This window comes from Argopecten irradians, chromosome 1 (genome assembly GCF_041381155.1).
Source record: "Argopecten irradians isolate NY chromosome 1, Ai_NY, whole genome shotgun sequence".
NCBI lineage: Eukaryota > Metazoa > Mollusca > Bivalvia > Pectinida > Pectinidae > Argopecten > Argopecten irradians.
The window spans coordinates 27366542-27382693 of record NC_091134.1 but is presented as its reverse complement, the minus strand read 5'-3'; the positions used below and the strand labels follow the sequence as shown (position 1 = coordinate 27382693).

The 16152-nt window shown below is 38.2% G+C and overlaps 1 protein-coding gene across 3 annotated transcripts in view; it reads left to right on the top strand.

Annotated features, from left to right (window-relative positions):
• Window positions 1–16152, top strand: part of LOC138322634 (uncharacterized) — a 37302-nt gene that overhangs the window by 1647 nt on the left and 19503 nt on the right. For 2 of the 3 annotated variants that reach the window (XM_069266628.1, XM_069266636.1), the window contains exons 2-7: window positions 210–371; window positions 5935–6173; window positions 8178–8544; window positions 9578–11622; window positions 12345–12581; window positions 14049–14245. In XM_069266628.1, coding sequence (XP_069122729.1) covers window positions 284–371; window positions 5935–6173; window positions 8178–8544; window positions 9578–11622; window positions 12345–12581; window positions 14049–14245 — 3173 coding nt within the window. In that variant the 5' untranslated portion in view covers window positions 210–283. The remainder of the gene's footprint in view (window positions 1–209; window positions 372–5934; window positions 6174–8177; window positions 8545–9577; window positions 11623–12344; window positions 12582–14048; window positions 14246–16152) is intronic. The other variant, XM_069266645.1, reaches the window with a different exon arrangement.

The window sequence follows — 16152 nt, the reverse complement described above, 5'->3', positions numbered from 1 at the left end:
CTCTACTTGAATTATACACTATCTTTCTTTAGCTCAACTTCCTTTTTCCTGGTTTTTTTCATACACATAAGTCTCCACAATCAATCTTACTTCAGCTTTGATATCTCCATTGGCGGGGGATCTGAATGACTATGTCCTTGTTGTTACTGTTAACGTATAGGTGTACATGTATCAGCTCTTTTACTGACATTATTCTATAAATATTTTAGATTTCAGATATGAAATAGCTGATAATTACTTATAGCCAGGTCATAAACGGTGGAAGGCTGAAAGAGAAATAGTCATGGGAGATAACCCAGATGTGCAATTTTTCCATCGGCTGAAGAAACATGGAATTGATCAGAAGCTTTCAACAACCATAGTATCAAGCAGTAAGTGTATCTTCGTACAAAATTCACTTAATTAAATTTTTACCTAGATTAGACTCTGATTAGTATACATGTCTGACGAACAAATCGATGCTTGTGTACACTCAACTAAATGCACTGTATATAACCCCTTCCCCCACGCCACTGAGCCGATCACTCACCTAAAATCGTCACTATTGACGGATGGTAATAAGCCAAAGAAGAAGAAGAACTTCGCTAGCCAAGGGTATTAAGTACGATTCTCTTCCTACTACCCTTGGCATATCTCACTTCAGAACAGGTGTTTTTGCTTTCAAACTCTGATTGGATGCGGCTAGGTTCAGGCGACCAAAGAAAACGCAGCTTTAAAATATCAACAAAACTGAACTGAAGCGATAGTATAGTGACCTACATTTGTATAATGAGGCATCAGGCATGTCATGCCTGTCAACATCAACTCCTAGCAAAGTTATATTACTATCTATTTAATCAATTTTATACCAGCTAAATGAACATCTTGGAGACATTGCTCTCCAAACAGATTGGAAAGTATGTGCGTGGTTTATGTTTCACAAATTAAACAATTAAAAAATATACTGCGATCTCGTTACAAAATTGGACATTGCAGAACTTCTGCATGAAACACAAAAACTGGTGTCCGAACTTACTAATAAACAAATGACTCACACACATGTTCATCTTTGGTATTTTCAGAGATTTAAATATCTGTATTTTGAATCTGTCGCAAACAACACACATGCATTTTTTCAACCATACAACAATGATACGAGCTTTTTAATTGGTTGCTTATTAAGTAAATGGAAGGGGCGCAACTGCGGCGATCCAGCATGTGGCGCAATGCAGGACCACCCGTTCTGAAGTGAGATATGCCAATGGTAGTAGAAAGAGAATCGAACTAATACCCTTGGCTAGCGAAGTTGGTGTACATTTGTACACTATAATACTGTATTCAACCCATATTATAGCAGCTACTCCATCCTCTATTTTTGAAGCCTCAATTTCACTTAATTACCTTGATTTAGATACAAAGTAAAAATATAAAAACCATGTATAAGGCTTAATTCTTTCTTTTATTTTTTTTTTTTGCAAATTGATTTATTAATTTTGTGCAATAATTTTATGATTAATGCTAGTCCGAAAACTGTCGTTATGTTGGACCCAATTATCCTGTCAAGGTGCATGCTTAAAGCGACTTTCTTCCGATGGATAATGAGATTTTCAAATTAGAAATATATTGCAAGATAAAGAAAAATGTATGTAAGAACTAGGAATTGTCATTTGACAGGCTTTTCACCAACAAGGAATTATGATCAAGGTTATTCATATTAAACAAACTTGGTAGCCCTTTACTTAATGCCTCAGCATATTCTACAGGTCCATTATCAGGTTTGTAGACTTTCTAAAATTTGACGAGAGGTTAAAAGGTTTAAGGTATTTTGGCCCCTAGCTGTCAAGAGCACTCATTCATATAACAAACTAGGTTGCCTTTTATATCAGAATGCTGAAGCCCTAATATTAGGTCTCTAGGCCTTCTAGAACTTCTTATGAAGTTGTTAGAAGAATTAAAATTTTTGGCCCCTGTGACCTTAAATGTAGGTCAAGGTTATTCATATCAACAAACCTGATAGATTTTTATATCAGCATGCTACAAGGCAGTACAGGCCCAGTATATTATATCAGGCCTCAAGGCCTTTCAGCACTTGACAAGATTTTGCTTAAAGCGTTTTTTGGCCCTTGTGACCTCAATGCAGGTCAAATGTCATTCATACTAACCAGTAACCAACTAAGTACATATATATAGCACTTGATTTATCTTAGCATACAACAGGTCCAATATTAGATATATCTAGACCTAATTCAAAAGAAGTTTAGGTTTTTCGATCCTTGTGACCTTGAATGTAGGTCAAGGTCATTCATATAAACAAATATAGTACAATGTAGCCTTTTTGCTCAGCATGTTACATGCCCAATAATGTTTCTATGCCTTCCAGAACTTGAAAAGAAAAAAAATTCAAAAAATTGCGCTTTAGATCTTTTATCCTCATTTCTAACCTGAAGTTGATGTTTTGCAGAAAACATGTTACATAGTTGTTTGGTGTATTTTTAGGTCATCTGAGCCGAAGGGTCAGGATGACCTATTGTCATCATGCACCGTCCATCGTTGTACGCCGTCTGGCGTGCGTAAACTTTTCATTCAAACGACTGCTTCTCAATAACCGAAAGGCCCAGAGCACAGTTATTGGGCCTGTAGCATGCTGGGATGAAGGGCTACCAAGTTTGCTCAAATGAATGACCTTGACCTTCATTCAAGGTCACAGGGTTCAAATAGGCTAAAATCCTTTAAACAACTTCTTGTGAATACTTTAGAGGTTAAGAGACCGGATATTGGGCCTTTGACATGCTGGGATAAATAGCTATCAGGTTTGTTCAAATGAATGACCTTGATCTTCATTCAAGGTCTCAGTGGTCAAAAAGAACCGAAAGACCCAGGATAGTTAGGATACTCATATTGGCCTGCAGCATGCTAGGATAAAGGGCAACAAAGTTTGTTCAAATGAAAGACCATGACCTTCATTCAAGGTCACAAGGGTCATAAAGGCTAAGATATTTAACGACTTCTTCTCAAGAACTGTAAGGCCCAGGATACTCATATTGGGCCTGCAGCATACTGGGATGAAGGGCTACCAAGGTTGTTTAATTGATTGACCTTGACCTTCATTCAAGGTCACATGGGTGAAATAGGCTAAAATCTTTAAACGACTTCTTCTCAAGAACCGAAAGGCCTAGGATACTCATATTGGGCCTACAGCATGCTGGGATGAAGGGCTACCAAGTTTGTTCAAATGAATGACCTTGACCTTCATCCAAGGTCACAGGGGTCAAATAGGCTAAAATCTTGAAATAACTTTTTGTGAATAACTAAGAGGCCTAGAGACCTGATTTTGGGCCTGTGATATGCTGGATCTTTGACCGACTTTGGATGCAGAAGAATAATAAAGAATGGAATAAAACCAATACTGTATTCAACGCAATAAGCACCCATGTCTCATAAGTGCCCCTCCCCCTTTTTAAAGCCTTGATTTCAATTGCTCAGGCATAAATAAAGACCAAAACTACACAAAACTGTATAGATTTGCATCAATTTCGTCCTATTAGCATATTTTCATTTTCAGTTCACCTGGCCCGAAGAGCCGGTGAGTTTATGTCATGGTGTGGCGTCCGTCCGTCCATCCATCGTCCTTCCGTCCGTCCGTCCGTCAACATTTCGTTGACGTGGATTCTAACCAAATTTGGCCAGAAACATCCTTGGGGGAAGGTGAACAGAGTTTGTATAAATTTTGGCTCTGACCCCCCCGAGGGCAGGAGGGGTGTGGCCCCATAGGGGAAATAGGGGTAAATCCTATAAATCGCTATTAGTCCTAGTGTTCTGCATGGATTGAAACCAAATTTGGCCAGAAACATCCTTGGGTGAAGAGGAACAGAGTTTGTATTAATTTTGACTGGAGAGATGGTGCCCAATAGGGAAAGTAGAGGTAAATATTCAATTTCCTTCAGGAAAGAACAATGAACCTGTATTCAGAACATTACTTTGCATTACAAACCAGGTGAGCGATGCAAATTGTTTCAATTTTCTAAATGCACTGGATGGTTATTTGATCAAATATGGAAGGTCATTTCACCCATAGGATAAGGTATTGAAAAATTAATTGAAAATGTAATACTGTAAATTGGAACATTTCGGCATCAGGAAAATTTGGCGTTTTTGTATCAATATAGGGTGGATAAATTTTGGTGCGTTTAAATTCGGCGTTTCCTATGCCATGCAAAATTTTTGCGCATAATTGTTTTGATCAAAAGAGAAAAGCAAAAAACCCTGAAGATTTACTTTGTCTATATTCTGCAACAATGAAAACTGACTCCATTAGTTTTGAAGCCTTTTAAATATTTATCCTCAAAAGAAGTGTTTATTAGTCATGATTATATATGATTACAGATTATGTATATACATGTTTACAAGTTGGTTTTTCTGGTTGACAGCACATAACTCGAATGCATGTTTATATAACATACAGATCGAGTAATTTACCCGAGAATACGTGTTCACATACCTAATGAATGGCATGTAGATGTATTGATCGTTATGTGTACAAACAAATAATTACATAGCCAAATTTTGGTGTTGAATTTTGGCGCTTTCATGCCAAACACCAAATAAGCCAAAATATGACCACATCCAAAATATCCCAATTTACGGTAATGGTCATTATAAAATAGAATGCCAAAAACTTATGAACTGCAACATAAACATAGTGCAATAGGCCTATACCTGGATATTTACATTCATGTATACTAAACAAATAGATCTATTTCTACCAAATTTACCTCCCTTAATTACAATCAAGTTCCTTGATTAGTACAAATAATTAATTCATTGATCAGTTTTAAATATTATGAATACTTTGTAATTATGAAGTTAGTAATAATGAAATGTTGTCTTATGTGATGAATGGGTTCATGCTGGACAAGAAAAACAATTGTTGTATAGGGTTCTATTCACCAATATCGAGTAAAACTTGCTGGTAACCAAACGCAAGTAACTCTAGTAGATCAGAATATTCTGTTACATTGGCAAAAAATAAACCATGGCTAAAGTTTGATTAAGACCAGTCTGCGAGTTTACGAAAATTGCCACTCTATCTTATGCGAGTAGAGTACGTCCCGTTGTCCTCGTGATGTCACAGGTCAGGGGTCCCGAATCGGGGTCAATGGCTTGGAGCTTCAGGTGTGTTCTAGAGAAAAGTCGCATTTTCTCTAATACCGTAATCGCTATGAAACTCGCACTTTCTCCATTCTAAATTTTATCCAATGACGCATTTATCAAGCCTTATATACCAAACCATTCCGTGTACACTTTAAGCACTTGTCCAATGCCAACGACTAGTTATTTGTTTTACAGCAGGACTAGTGCAAATTGTAATGAACTAGTCCGATTGGACTAGTGGCTCTCCCGGGCCCACTCAAATTAAAATGGGTATGAAATGGCCTATTTACTAAAGCGATGGTCAGTTGCATTTTCAAAACATTTTAAGAGCACATTCTGTATGCAATTATTTAAATCTGGATGCATCATTTTGTGAGAGTTTGCATTTACAAATGCATCCAGACTGGTCAAAAATCGTAAGCTGTTTATGACTAAAGTGCTGAAGCAAAATTGCTGTCTATTTAATTTGGACTAGTGATTAAATAGCCAGACTAGTCATTTTTGGGTATTTACTAGTCCAAATGACTAGCAGCGAAAAAAAAAATTAATGTTACAGACTGCACGACTTTATTTGTACATCAGACAGTAATAAGTTGAACTGATAACAGCGAAATACATGTATTCTGAATTCAGCCAAGACTCCACTGACAGAATTCTAGTTTTCAATCTTTAAAACAGCTTGAGTCATTTTATTTTCTTGAAGATCAATATATATTATATTATAATATTGCTATTTGTTTGATAGAAAACAAATGGTGAATTTACAAGATTGAAGGACTTTCAAATTCTTTTGATATGTTGTAGAGAAATTTACCAGTGAAGAGTTAGAGGACTGGGCTATAACTAGCCTTGCTTCGCTCAAGACCTCTGATGCCATCAATATCATAAAAAACTTGAAATTCACAAAAAAGGAAGGAGGGAGTTATAAAAGTAAATATCTTTGCTCACAAATAAATGCTTTCAAAAAACCTTCACAAGGCAAGGAGGAAACCTCAGCTCAAGGTCATTCAGGTCATCAAGGTCATCAAGGTCATCAAAGTAAGGTGAGATTCACTTTTACTTTTACCCCAGACAGGGATATCCACAGTTTTACCGGTGTGAGATTTTTCTATCTCACCCTAGAGTAAAGACAAACTACACAAGATCTTTTCACGTGCCCAACAATGGTATGATGTCAGGACAACAGTATCATGACGTCACGATAATAGTATTATAACGTCACGACAACAATAAAATGAAGTCACAAAGATGACAAAGACGGCGACTCATTGAGGTCACGTCATCCTCGCTTGCATAAGTGATACGTTTATTAGAGACACAAAGTGGTGCACGGGGTAAGAGAAAAAGAATCATTCACCCTCTTTGGGGTGAGACAGGAGATCTCAACCCTGGGGATAAGATTCTTAAGCTCTCAAACACTCGGCAGAGCCTCGTGTTTGGCAACTTAGGAATCTTACACCTGGGGTTGAGATTCTCCTGTCTCACCCCAAAAGGGGTGAAAGATTCTATTAATGGTCCCTTAATCCCTATCACATTTTGTCCTACCATATCCAATCGTATCCCACATATGTGCCTATAGTAAACATTAATTCTGGTTTGGAGTTGAAGGACCCACTACATAAATTTTCCAAAATTAAGATTGAAAGTTTATCAATAACAATTTCTGTATAACCCCTCTAACTCAAACTCTCATTTCTTTTATACCTTTATTCTTTAAACTGACTGCATGGTCCCAACCGTGCCCCTATGTAATCTATGTACATGTAACAAAACCCTGGATAGCTTGAACTGCAATTTGTCAAATACCTTTCCTTCCTTGAACAAAAATATATACCAATGTATAAAGATGTAATATGTCAAGCCCTCTGGTAATGAAAGGGTTACAGCTTACAGTTGTTGACTGGGATTGAGGGCAACAGATGATTTGTTGGACCCGAAGACAAACTGTTCGTTTGAGGGTCCGAAGACAAACAGTTTGTTTGAGGGTCCAGCAAATAATCTGTTGTCTGAAAACCCAGTCGATAATTGTTTTGTTATATCCATTGACCCTAAACATTGCATTGATGTCACGAAATGTAGGTGTGGCCTCACTCGAGATCTGGTCCAAAAGCACATTTTAACAGTCGAATTTAATAGTTCTTTGGACCGCTCGACAGAACAGTTCATTTATTGAAAGTTTTGTCAAAAAAGTTTATATAGAAACGATTGTATAGGAGTATAACAACAAAACCTACCTACATGATCACCAGTTGTTGTTTATTTGTTGTTAAGATTTTTATTAGTATATCAATATTCAGAGAATGTATTGAAATAATGTTTCTATCATATGGAAGTGTAAGTTATCGATTTGCGTAAATAGAGAATGAGGACTGTCTTAATGTTTGTATTTTTTCTTCATATGTATATCCATTTCAATCCTACGCTTGCTAGCTTATTTAATGTTTTAGTTTAAGTGTATATATATATATTATGTAATTTATCTGGTCATCTGATCAGAACGATCAATATAAGTTGTGTACATTGTGCTTCCTTGGCATCTGTAAACTTTTCACTTTTCAAAAAATTCCACCAGTAGGATAGAGGTGATCAAAATTTGCCTGAAACGATACTGAGCAAAAACGTCCTATCCTATAAATGTTATTGAGCAAAAACGTCCTGTCCTAAATGTTATTGAGCGAGAAAATCCTGTCCTAAATATTATTTAGCGAGAAAGTCCTGTCCTAAATGTTATTGAGCGAGAAAGTCCTGTCCTAAATGTTATTGAGCGAGAAAGTCCTGTCCTAAATGTTATTGAGAGAGAAAGTTCTGTCCTAAATGTTATTGAGCGAGAAAGTCCTGTCCTAAATATTATTGAGCGAGAAAATCCTGTTCTCAATGTATTTTTTAACTTATCTAAAATCTCTGATAGTTGCTGCATATGTTGGAGGAGAACATATAATGAAATATAATTGTTATTTTCCAGCTAACTATTTCTACTATTATTGCTTTGACATTCTTACGTGCAATAAATGTTATAGTAATTTAAATTGTGTTTATTTATGATCTAGGATCGACCTCATAACCAGAGAGATCATGGTTCAGCTAGAGGTGGGAGGACCAGAGGAGGAAATAGAGGTAGTGGACCTCCTAATTGTAGTGAACCTCCTAATTATGGTGGACCTCCTAATTATGTTGGACCTCCCAATTATTGTGGACCTCCCAACTATCCACCACCACAGTTTATGCAACCCCCACCTGGTGGAGGCCTACTCCAGACTCCCCCTCAGGGGCCCCGATTTTCAAACAATGGCGTAAAAAGAGGAGGAGATAATCCTATCCCATCCCTGTTTTCCGCTCCAATGACTCCTCCTAGACATATTCATCCTTTCCCCAACAGATCCCAGCAGAATGCAGACAACTTTAAATACACGCAAGGTAAATGTATATGGTCCTCATACTTCCATGATTAAAAGACCTGATGGTTTGTTCAGAGGTCAATGAACTTTTTATTTTGAAATTCATGGGTATTAGGGATGAACTACACAAAACTGTACAAAAAATCGAGACCTAGAACCAATTGCAAATGTTTGGCCAGAAGTCTATTACAGGCTACCATGTTTGTTTGATTAAGATCATAGGAATGGACTGATGGAATAGTTTGATGATTCCTGTTAAATGATCTATAGAGTGGGGCCAGTGTATTCCGAATTTGCATATTGCAGAGTTATCTGCACTTGCGGGTAGGTATTGATTGTGACGTAATGTGTTTGTGAGCGTAACGTCATACGTTTCGGAGAAAACGATGTGAATTGCGCTCACAAAATAATGACGTAACAATCGATACCTACCCGCAAGGGAGCTAACTCTGTAATATGCAAAGACGGAATAGGACGACACAGTTCTGTGTCTTTACTCAGTTATCTTTTGTTTTTCTAAAGAAAAAGAACACAATGATTTTCTTTTATCTTTTATAACTTTGATAACTTTTGAATTTAAAATTTTTAAATTGTGGTGGTTAAGGTTGGCAAGTACAGGCCAATTTGACCTCTTGTTTATAAATATGAAGATCAATTTGGCAAACTGCTTTAGCAAAATGGCCTTATCAAACCTTGATGTATTGTTTAAAGATTATATATTTATACAAAACTGATGTGTTTAAACTAACATATACTAGCAGCAAGCCACACATGCCTATAAACGGGAAATCTACAATTCTATGTATATAATGATTCTGTTTCTTCCCCGTTACATATTATAAATGTGATACATTAGTCGGTAACATACTTATTAAGTTCAATTGATAAAATCACATACATTTACTGATTGATAATAAAAATTGTAATAGTGATAAGCATATCTTTCTTGTTGCTTCCCCTCCTGTTGCGTCATATCACTACTTCATTATTTAGAGTCAATGACAGACATTTCATGTTAAATGAAAACTTTTTATTCTTTTCTGAATTTACAGGCAGAAATAAACCGATGCCAGAAGTTCACACTGATCAGAACTATCTTAAAAGCAATCTAGATTACCTGAAGGGTCTGTCAGAAAATGCTAAAGGAATCCAAGGTTTTTCCAGTCCAGGGGCCTGCGCTCAAAACCCAAAAGATAATGAAGAATTCCAATCCTCATATACAGGACAGAACCAAAGAGGGAATCGTAGAGGGAAGCGTGGGGCAGCAAAAAACCAAAACTCTGATGAGGATAGTGATAGCAGTATCAAAAGCACTCCTGACCCGTCAACAAGGAGGGGAGGAATGAACAGGAGATTTGGTAGTACGGATGTTCTGAGTGGTAACCGTGGTCGTGGTGGAGGCCATGGTCCCAGAGGAGGTAGAGGTGGAAATAGAGGGCACCACAGCAGTATGGTGGATGTCAGTAACACTGACAGCAACCCTTCTGGGCGACCACCTAGTGCCAACAGAGGGCACGGTCACAGCAGAGGCCAAGGTCAAGGTAACAGACGAGGTAAAGGTAGAGATCGAGGCAGACATGGTGGGCAAAATGATGATGGCATAAATAATAATGAAGAGGACGAGGAGACCAACTCCGATAGTGACAGTGATGAAACTGATAGTATTTCTGGGAGTGAGGCTTCAAGAAGTATTGTCTTTGGGAGTCAGGACCTTTCCATGGAGAGGATCAATGACTTTGATAACACAAAGAAGAGAAGAAGACCAAGACGAAAAAAGTCTCGGAGTAAATCTTTAAATGAGGAGGTTCAAACGTACGAAGATGATAGGGTTGATGAAAATCAGATCTTCAGCTATCTTGTTAAGAGCTTTGGTGGGTTCATCAAATTTGATGACTTTGTTAGGGAATGTGATCTAATCCCTTCCGACCTTGACGTTCAAAAATGGTTTCGATTTCACAAGCGAAGATTCAAATTGTTTGAAAAGAATGGGAAGATTCTATACATATCAGCTTTCTATCGCGATGTGACCATATGCCTTGGCTACAACTGGCTTTTTGGACGTATGAAGAGTTGTTCTAAGACAGACTGTGAGCATTTCCATATATGTAAAAATTACATCAGCGGACATTGTTCATTTGCCGAGTCATGTCGCTTCTCTCACAGTTTCAGAGATGCCAATAATTTGGAACACAAGAAGAAACTTGGTCTTCTGGAGTTCTCCGATAAGGAAATGGTTATAATACTTGGAAACAGATACCCAAGGATTTGCTCAGAATTTTTGAAGACTACTTCATGCTCAGTTGGAGAAGACTGCCCAAAACTGCACATCTGCAGTCTTAGTTTGCGTGGAAAATGCAAGAAGAACGCTGAAGACTGCCCCCTTGGTCATTCTTTCGAAACTGAACACAACAAGTGGGTCTTGAAGGCCTTGGAGCATTTTACCTGGATTAATGGAAAGGCTGAGTTACTACTGAAGAAAGTAATATTAGTTGACCGGTCATTGGAAGCAGCTGGTGATGAGACAACAGAGGAAACAGAGGCTTCGGGAGAAGAGCTGAAAAGTATTGCAGATGAAATTGCAGCTTTGAAAAAGGACCCAGAAATCAAGAAAGCTAGTTCCAGGGCCAACAGATTCAAATCTCGAAATCCTGATGAGGATGATGATGTTCTTTCATTCAATATGAATCAAGTACAAATTTGTGACATAGGTTCTTCTGTAGAATCAGAAGCAATGGAGGAACCTCCTTCAAAAGAACCAGAGAAATCAGAGTCTCCTTCAAAAGAACCAGAGAAATCAAAATCATCCAAAGGGAGAACCAAAAGGAAATCAAAACCAAGTAAGCCAGAGGCCATAGTTGAGGCTCCTAAAACTTGGTTGGATGATGCAGCTATGGATATCCCTCTCTGTGTGAAATACATGGAGAACAACTGCCCAGGTAGGTGTCCGAGAGGCCATCACCATTACACTACAGATGTTGGCATGGCTTCGTACATCTGGCAGATCAAACATGATGACATCTGGACAAATTTCCGACCTGAGTTCAGTGAGGAAATTGAGGAAGGTTTCTGCAAAAATCTTGAGGTCATTGATGCTGAGGTAAGGTACCTGAAAACTTTCTGTTCAAAACTTACTTATTTATTTCCCTTTTTATGGGCTGTGGCCAAGGGTAGGTGTGGGTAGAATAAAGGGATATAGTCTTACCTATTTTTAGCTCACCTGTGCAAAGGAAAAGTGAGCTGATGCCTTAGTTGGTGTACCGCCCAGTATCCTTGTTGTCATTGCAACGTCAACATTTCCCTTTAAAAACACTCTTATTATAAAATACCAAGTAATCCAGAGACTTGATATTGGGGATATAGCATGCTGGGGAGAAGGTTAAATTTCTTCAAATTAATGCCCTTGATCTTCATTAAAAGTCACAGGGGTCAAATAGGCTAAAGTCCTTAAACATCGATAACTAAAAGTCTAGATACATGATAATGGGTCAGTAGCTTGCTGGAATGAAGGACTACAAATGTGTTTAATAAAGTGAAATGAGCATCAATCATTTAAAGTTTACCACAGTCAAACATGAAGAAATCATCGACTCTTTTTGGGACTGAATTAGTCACCATAATTACCTACATGTACTAGCAGGTGAGCGATTTAGGTTTATTGGCCTTTCTAATATGCATCTTCTACAGATACAAATATAGGGGACTTTCCAATCTAATTTAAAAAAAAACCCAACATATATTGACTTGAAGTATTCATCAAAATATCTTAGAAATGTTCCAAAACAGTTGGATTTTTTCTGTTCATTATTGTGTTTGTTTCAGATTTTGATTGATAACCATGCTGCCTATATGGTCCATGTATGTGTTAGTGATGCTAGGGGTATGAGGGGCGTGGTGTATGAACAAGATGGTGTTCTGCTGGACGATCCTCAGAGCCTTCCTGTACGACGTCTGTCCACACAATCCTATGTGGAGGTCAAGGATAAAAAACCAGCGTTTACCACACAGTGGAGGTGGTTCTGGAAGGATGACACCAACCAATGGCAACTGTTTGAAACTGTGAGTTTCATGTTGTGTTTTTATCTTTGATTTTTGGCTATTCAATTCACTTTTCGTCCGTGGTCCGTCGCCGTCCGTCCTTCCGTCCGTCCGTCCGTCCTTTAACAATTCTTGTTACCACTATTTCTCAGAAAGTACAGAAGGGATTTTTCTCAAATTTCATATGTAGGTTCCTCTAGGACCCTAGTTGTGCATATTGCATTTTGGGACCGATCGGTGAACAAGATGGCCGACAGGCGGCCATCTTGGATTTTGATAGTTAAAGTTTGTTACCGCTATTTCTCAAAAAGTGCTGAAGGGATCTTTCTCAAATTTCATATATAGGTTCCCCTAGGACCCTAGTTGTGCATATTGTATTTTGGGACCGATCGGTGAACAAGATGGCAGACAGGAGGCCATCTTGGATTTTGATAGTTAAAGTTTGTTACCGCTATTTCTCAAAAAGTACTGAAGGGATCTTTCTCAAATTTCATATATAGGTTCCCCTAGGGCCCTTGTTGTGCATGATGCATTTTGGGACCGATCGGTGAACAAAATGGCCGACAGGAGGCCATCTTGGATTTTGATAGTTAAAGTTTGTTACCGCTATTTCTCAAAAAGTGCTGAAGGGATCTTTCTCAAATTTCATATATAGGTTCCCATAGGACACTAGTTGTGCATATTGTATTTTTGGACCGATCGGTATACAAGATGACCGACCGACGGCCATCTTGGATTTTGATAGTTAAAGTTTGTTATCGCTATTTCTCAGAAAGTACTGAAGGGATCTTTCTCAAATTCCATGCATAGTTTCCCCTTGTACCCTAGTTGTGCATAGTACCTTTAAGGACTGATCCATAATGCCTTTCGGGACTGATCGGTAAACAAGATGGCCAACCGGCAGCCATCTTAGATTTCATTGTTGTAGTTTGTTACCACTATTTCTTAGAAAGTACTATAGCGATCTGTCTAAAATTTTATATGTAGTGTGTTTGAAAAAGTTTGAAAAGCAGGGAAAAGATCCCTCTTTCCATTGTCAGAAATAGATCATTCTTTGGTGGGCGCCAAGATCCTTCTGGAATCTCTTGTTACAGGATTATCTGTTGTTGAGGCTTAGCAGTAATTAAGTTCACCGTAATTAGCGACCCTCGCCCTATATAGTCATCTCCTAGTTTAACAATGTTTTGCAACATGTGATGCCTCTTACATTAGCATTCAAAGGATAAAAGGCATATGCAATTATGCATGTTTACAGATTAATGTACCATGAGTACAGAAAGATTTAAAATATGATTGAATTTTTGTTTACAGCTTACATTTTGGTTCTCTAATAAGCGCCCCCTTTGTTACAATTATTTAAATGCCCTGGGCGCTAATTCAGTGTATACTGCAAAACATGTTATGAAACTCACCTGGTCATGTATACATGTAACGTAAATTTCAAGAGCATTTGTTGACTGTTTCTCATATTTCTAATTATTATTTCAGAAAAACTTCCAGATAACCCTTGAAAGGAAGTATAAGTATGGACAGACAACATACTTGTTTACCAGGGAAGATTATCGATTCAAATACAGGATTGACTTCAGAACATTCCGTCAGGTGAATCTGGAGACAAAGAAGACAAGGGATCTCTGTCGTCGTCCATTATTTGTGTCCATGGAGGACATCAAAAACAAAAAATAGTAAGAACCAAATGAATAAATTATCAGATGGAAGTAAAATAAGAAATTTGTTAAGATATCATTCATTTAACTTTGAGTGTATATCGTCCATATGATCAACATATATATATTTCATGACCTGTATATTAATATTATCTGTACTTTGTAGTGAAGTGGCTCCTGAAAATATTCTACCACTAGCTTTCCACTTCTGGGTCATTGCTGGTTAGTGATTAAGGTGTTTGACATTTTATCCCTAGCTCTCGACCTTTGAGAAATTGTGGCTTAGTGGTAAAAGGTGTCTGGCATTTAGTTCCTTAAAAATAACGACCATTGATGGAACTAGATAGAGCCTTGATTGTAATGATTATGTGGTTTATGACATTCTCTCACTTACTCTCATTTTTAGGTCATCTGACCCGAAGGGTCAGGATGACCTATAGTCGTCATGTTTCGTCCGTCGTCGTCCGCCGTGCGCCGTGTGCTGTGCTCCGTGGGCCGCCCGCCGTGCGTTAACTTTTAACATTTTGAACTTCTTCTCAAGTTCTACCAGTGCCATTTGGCTGAAACTTGCATGAAATAATCCTGACATGGTCCCGACAAAGTGTTGTTATTTTTCGGGTCGATCCGAAATCCAAGATGGCCGCCACAGCCGCCATCTTGAAAACACATTTTGAACTTCTTCTCAAGTTCTGCTGGTGCGATTCGGCTGAAACTTGCATGAAATGATCCTGACATGGTCCCGACAAAGTGTTGTTATTTTTCGTGTCGATCTGAAATCCAAGATGGCCGCCACAGCCGCCATCTTGAAAACACATTTTGAACTTCTTCTCAAGTTCTACCAGTGCGATTTGGCCGAAACTTGCATGGAATGATCCTGACATGGTCCCTATAAAGTGTTGGTATTTTTCGGATCGATTCGAAATCCAAGATGGCCGCCACAGCCGCCATCTTGAAAAAACATTTTGAACTTCTTCTCAAGTTCTATCTGTGCTATTTGGCTGAAACTTGCATGAAATGATCCTGACATGGTCTCGACAAAGTGTTGTTATTTTTCTGGTCAATCCGAAATCCAAGATGGTGGCCACAGCCGCCATCTTGAAAACACATTTTGAACTTCTTCTCAAGTTCTACTAGTACGATTTCGCTGATACTTGCATGAAGTGATCCTGACATAGTCCCGACAAAGTGTTGTTATTTTTTGGGTCGATCTCAAATCCAAGATGGCCGCCACAGCCACCATCTTGAAAACACATTTTGAACTTCTTCTCAAGTTCTACTAGTACGATTTGGCTGAAACTTGCATGAAATGATCCTGACATGGTCCCGACAAAGTGTTGTTATTTTTAGGTCGATCCAAAATCCAAGATGGCCGCCACAGCCGCCATCTTGAAAACACATTTGAACTTCTTTTCAAGTTCTATCGGTGCGATTTGGCTGAAACTTGCATGAAATGATCCTGACATGGTCCCGACAAAGTGTTGATATTTTCGGGTCGATCCGAAATCCAAGATGGCCGCCATCTTGAAAACACATTTTGAACTTCTTCTCAACTTCTGCTTGTGTGATTTGGCTGAAACCTGCCTGAGATGATCCTGACATGGATTGTTACATCTCTGGTTGATCCCAAATTGAAGAAGGCTACTATGACACTATATCTAATTAAATTCCTACATGTTAAGGCATTTGGGCCTCTTGTTTGAAATAAAATTTGTTCAAGGAAATGGAAAATGATCCTGACATGGTCCTGACAAAGTGACACCATATGAAATTAATTTTACTATTGCCAAGGTAGTCAGATGACCGTTAAGGCCCTTTGGGCCTCTTGTTGGGGTTATGTGTTCCACCTAGCTGTTTCCAGTTTTCATTGACATCATCAATTAACACTCCTTAAAGGCCCACTACCTTTCCGAAACGGCTTTTAATTT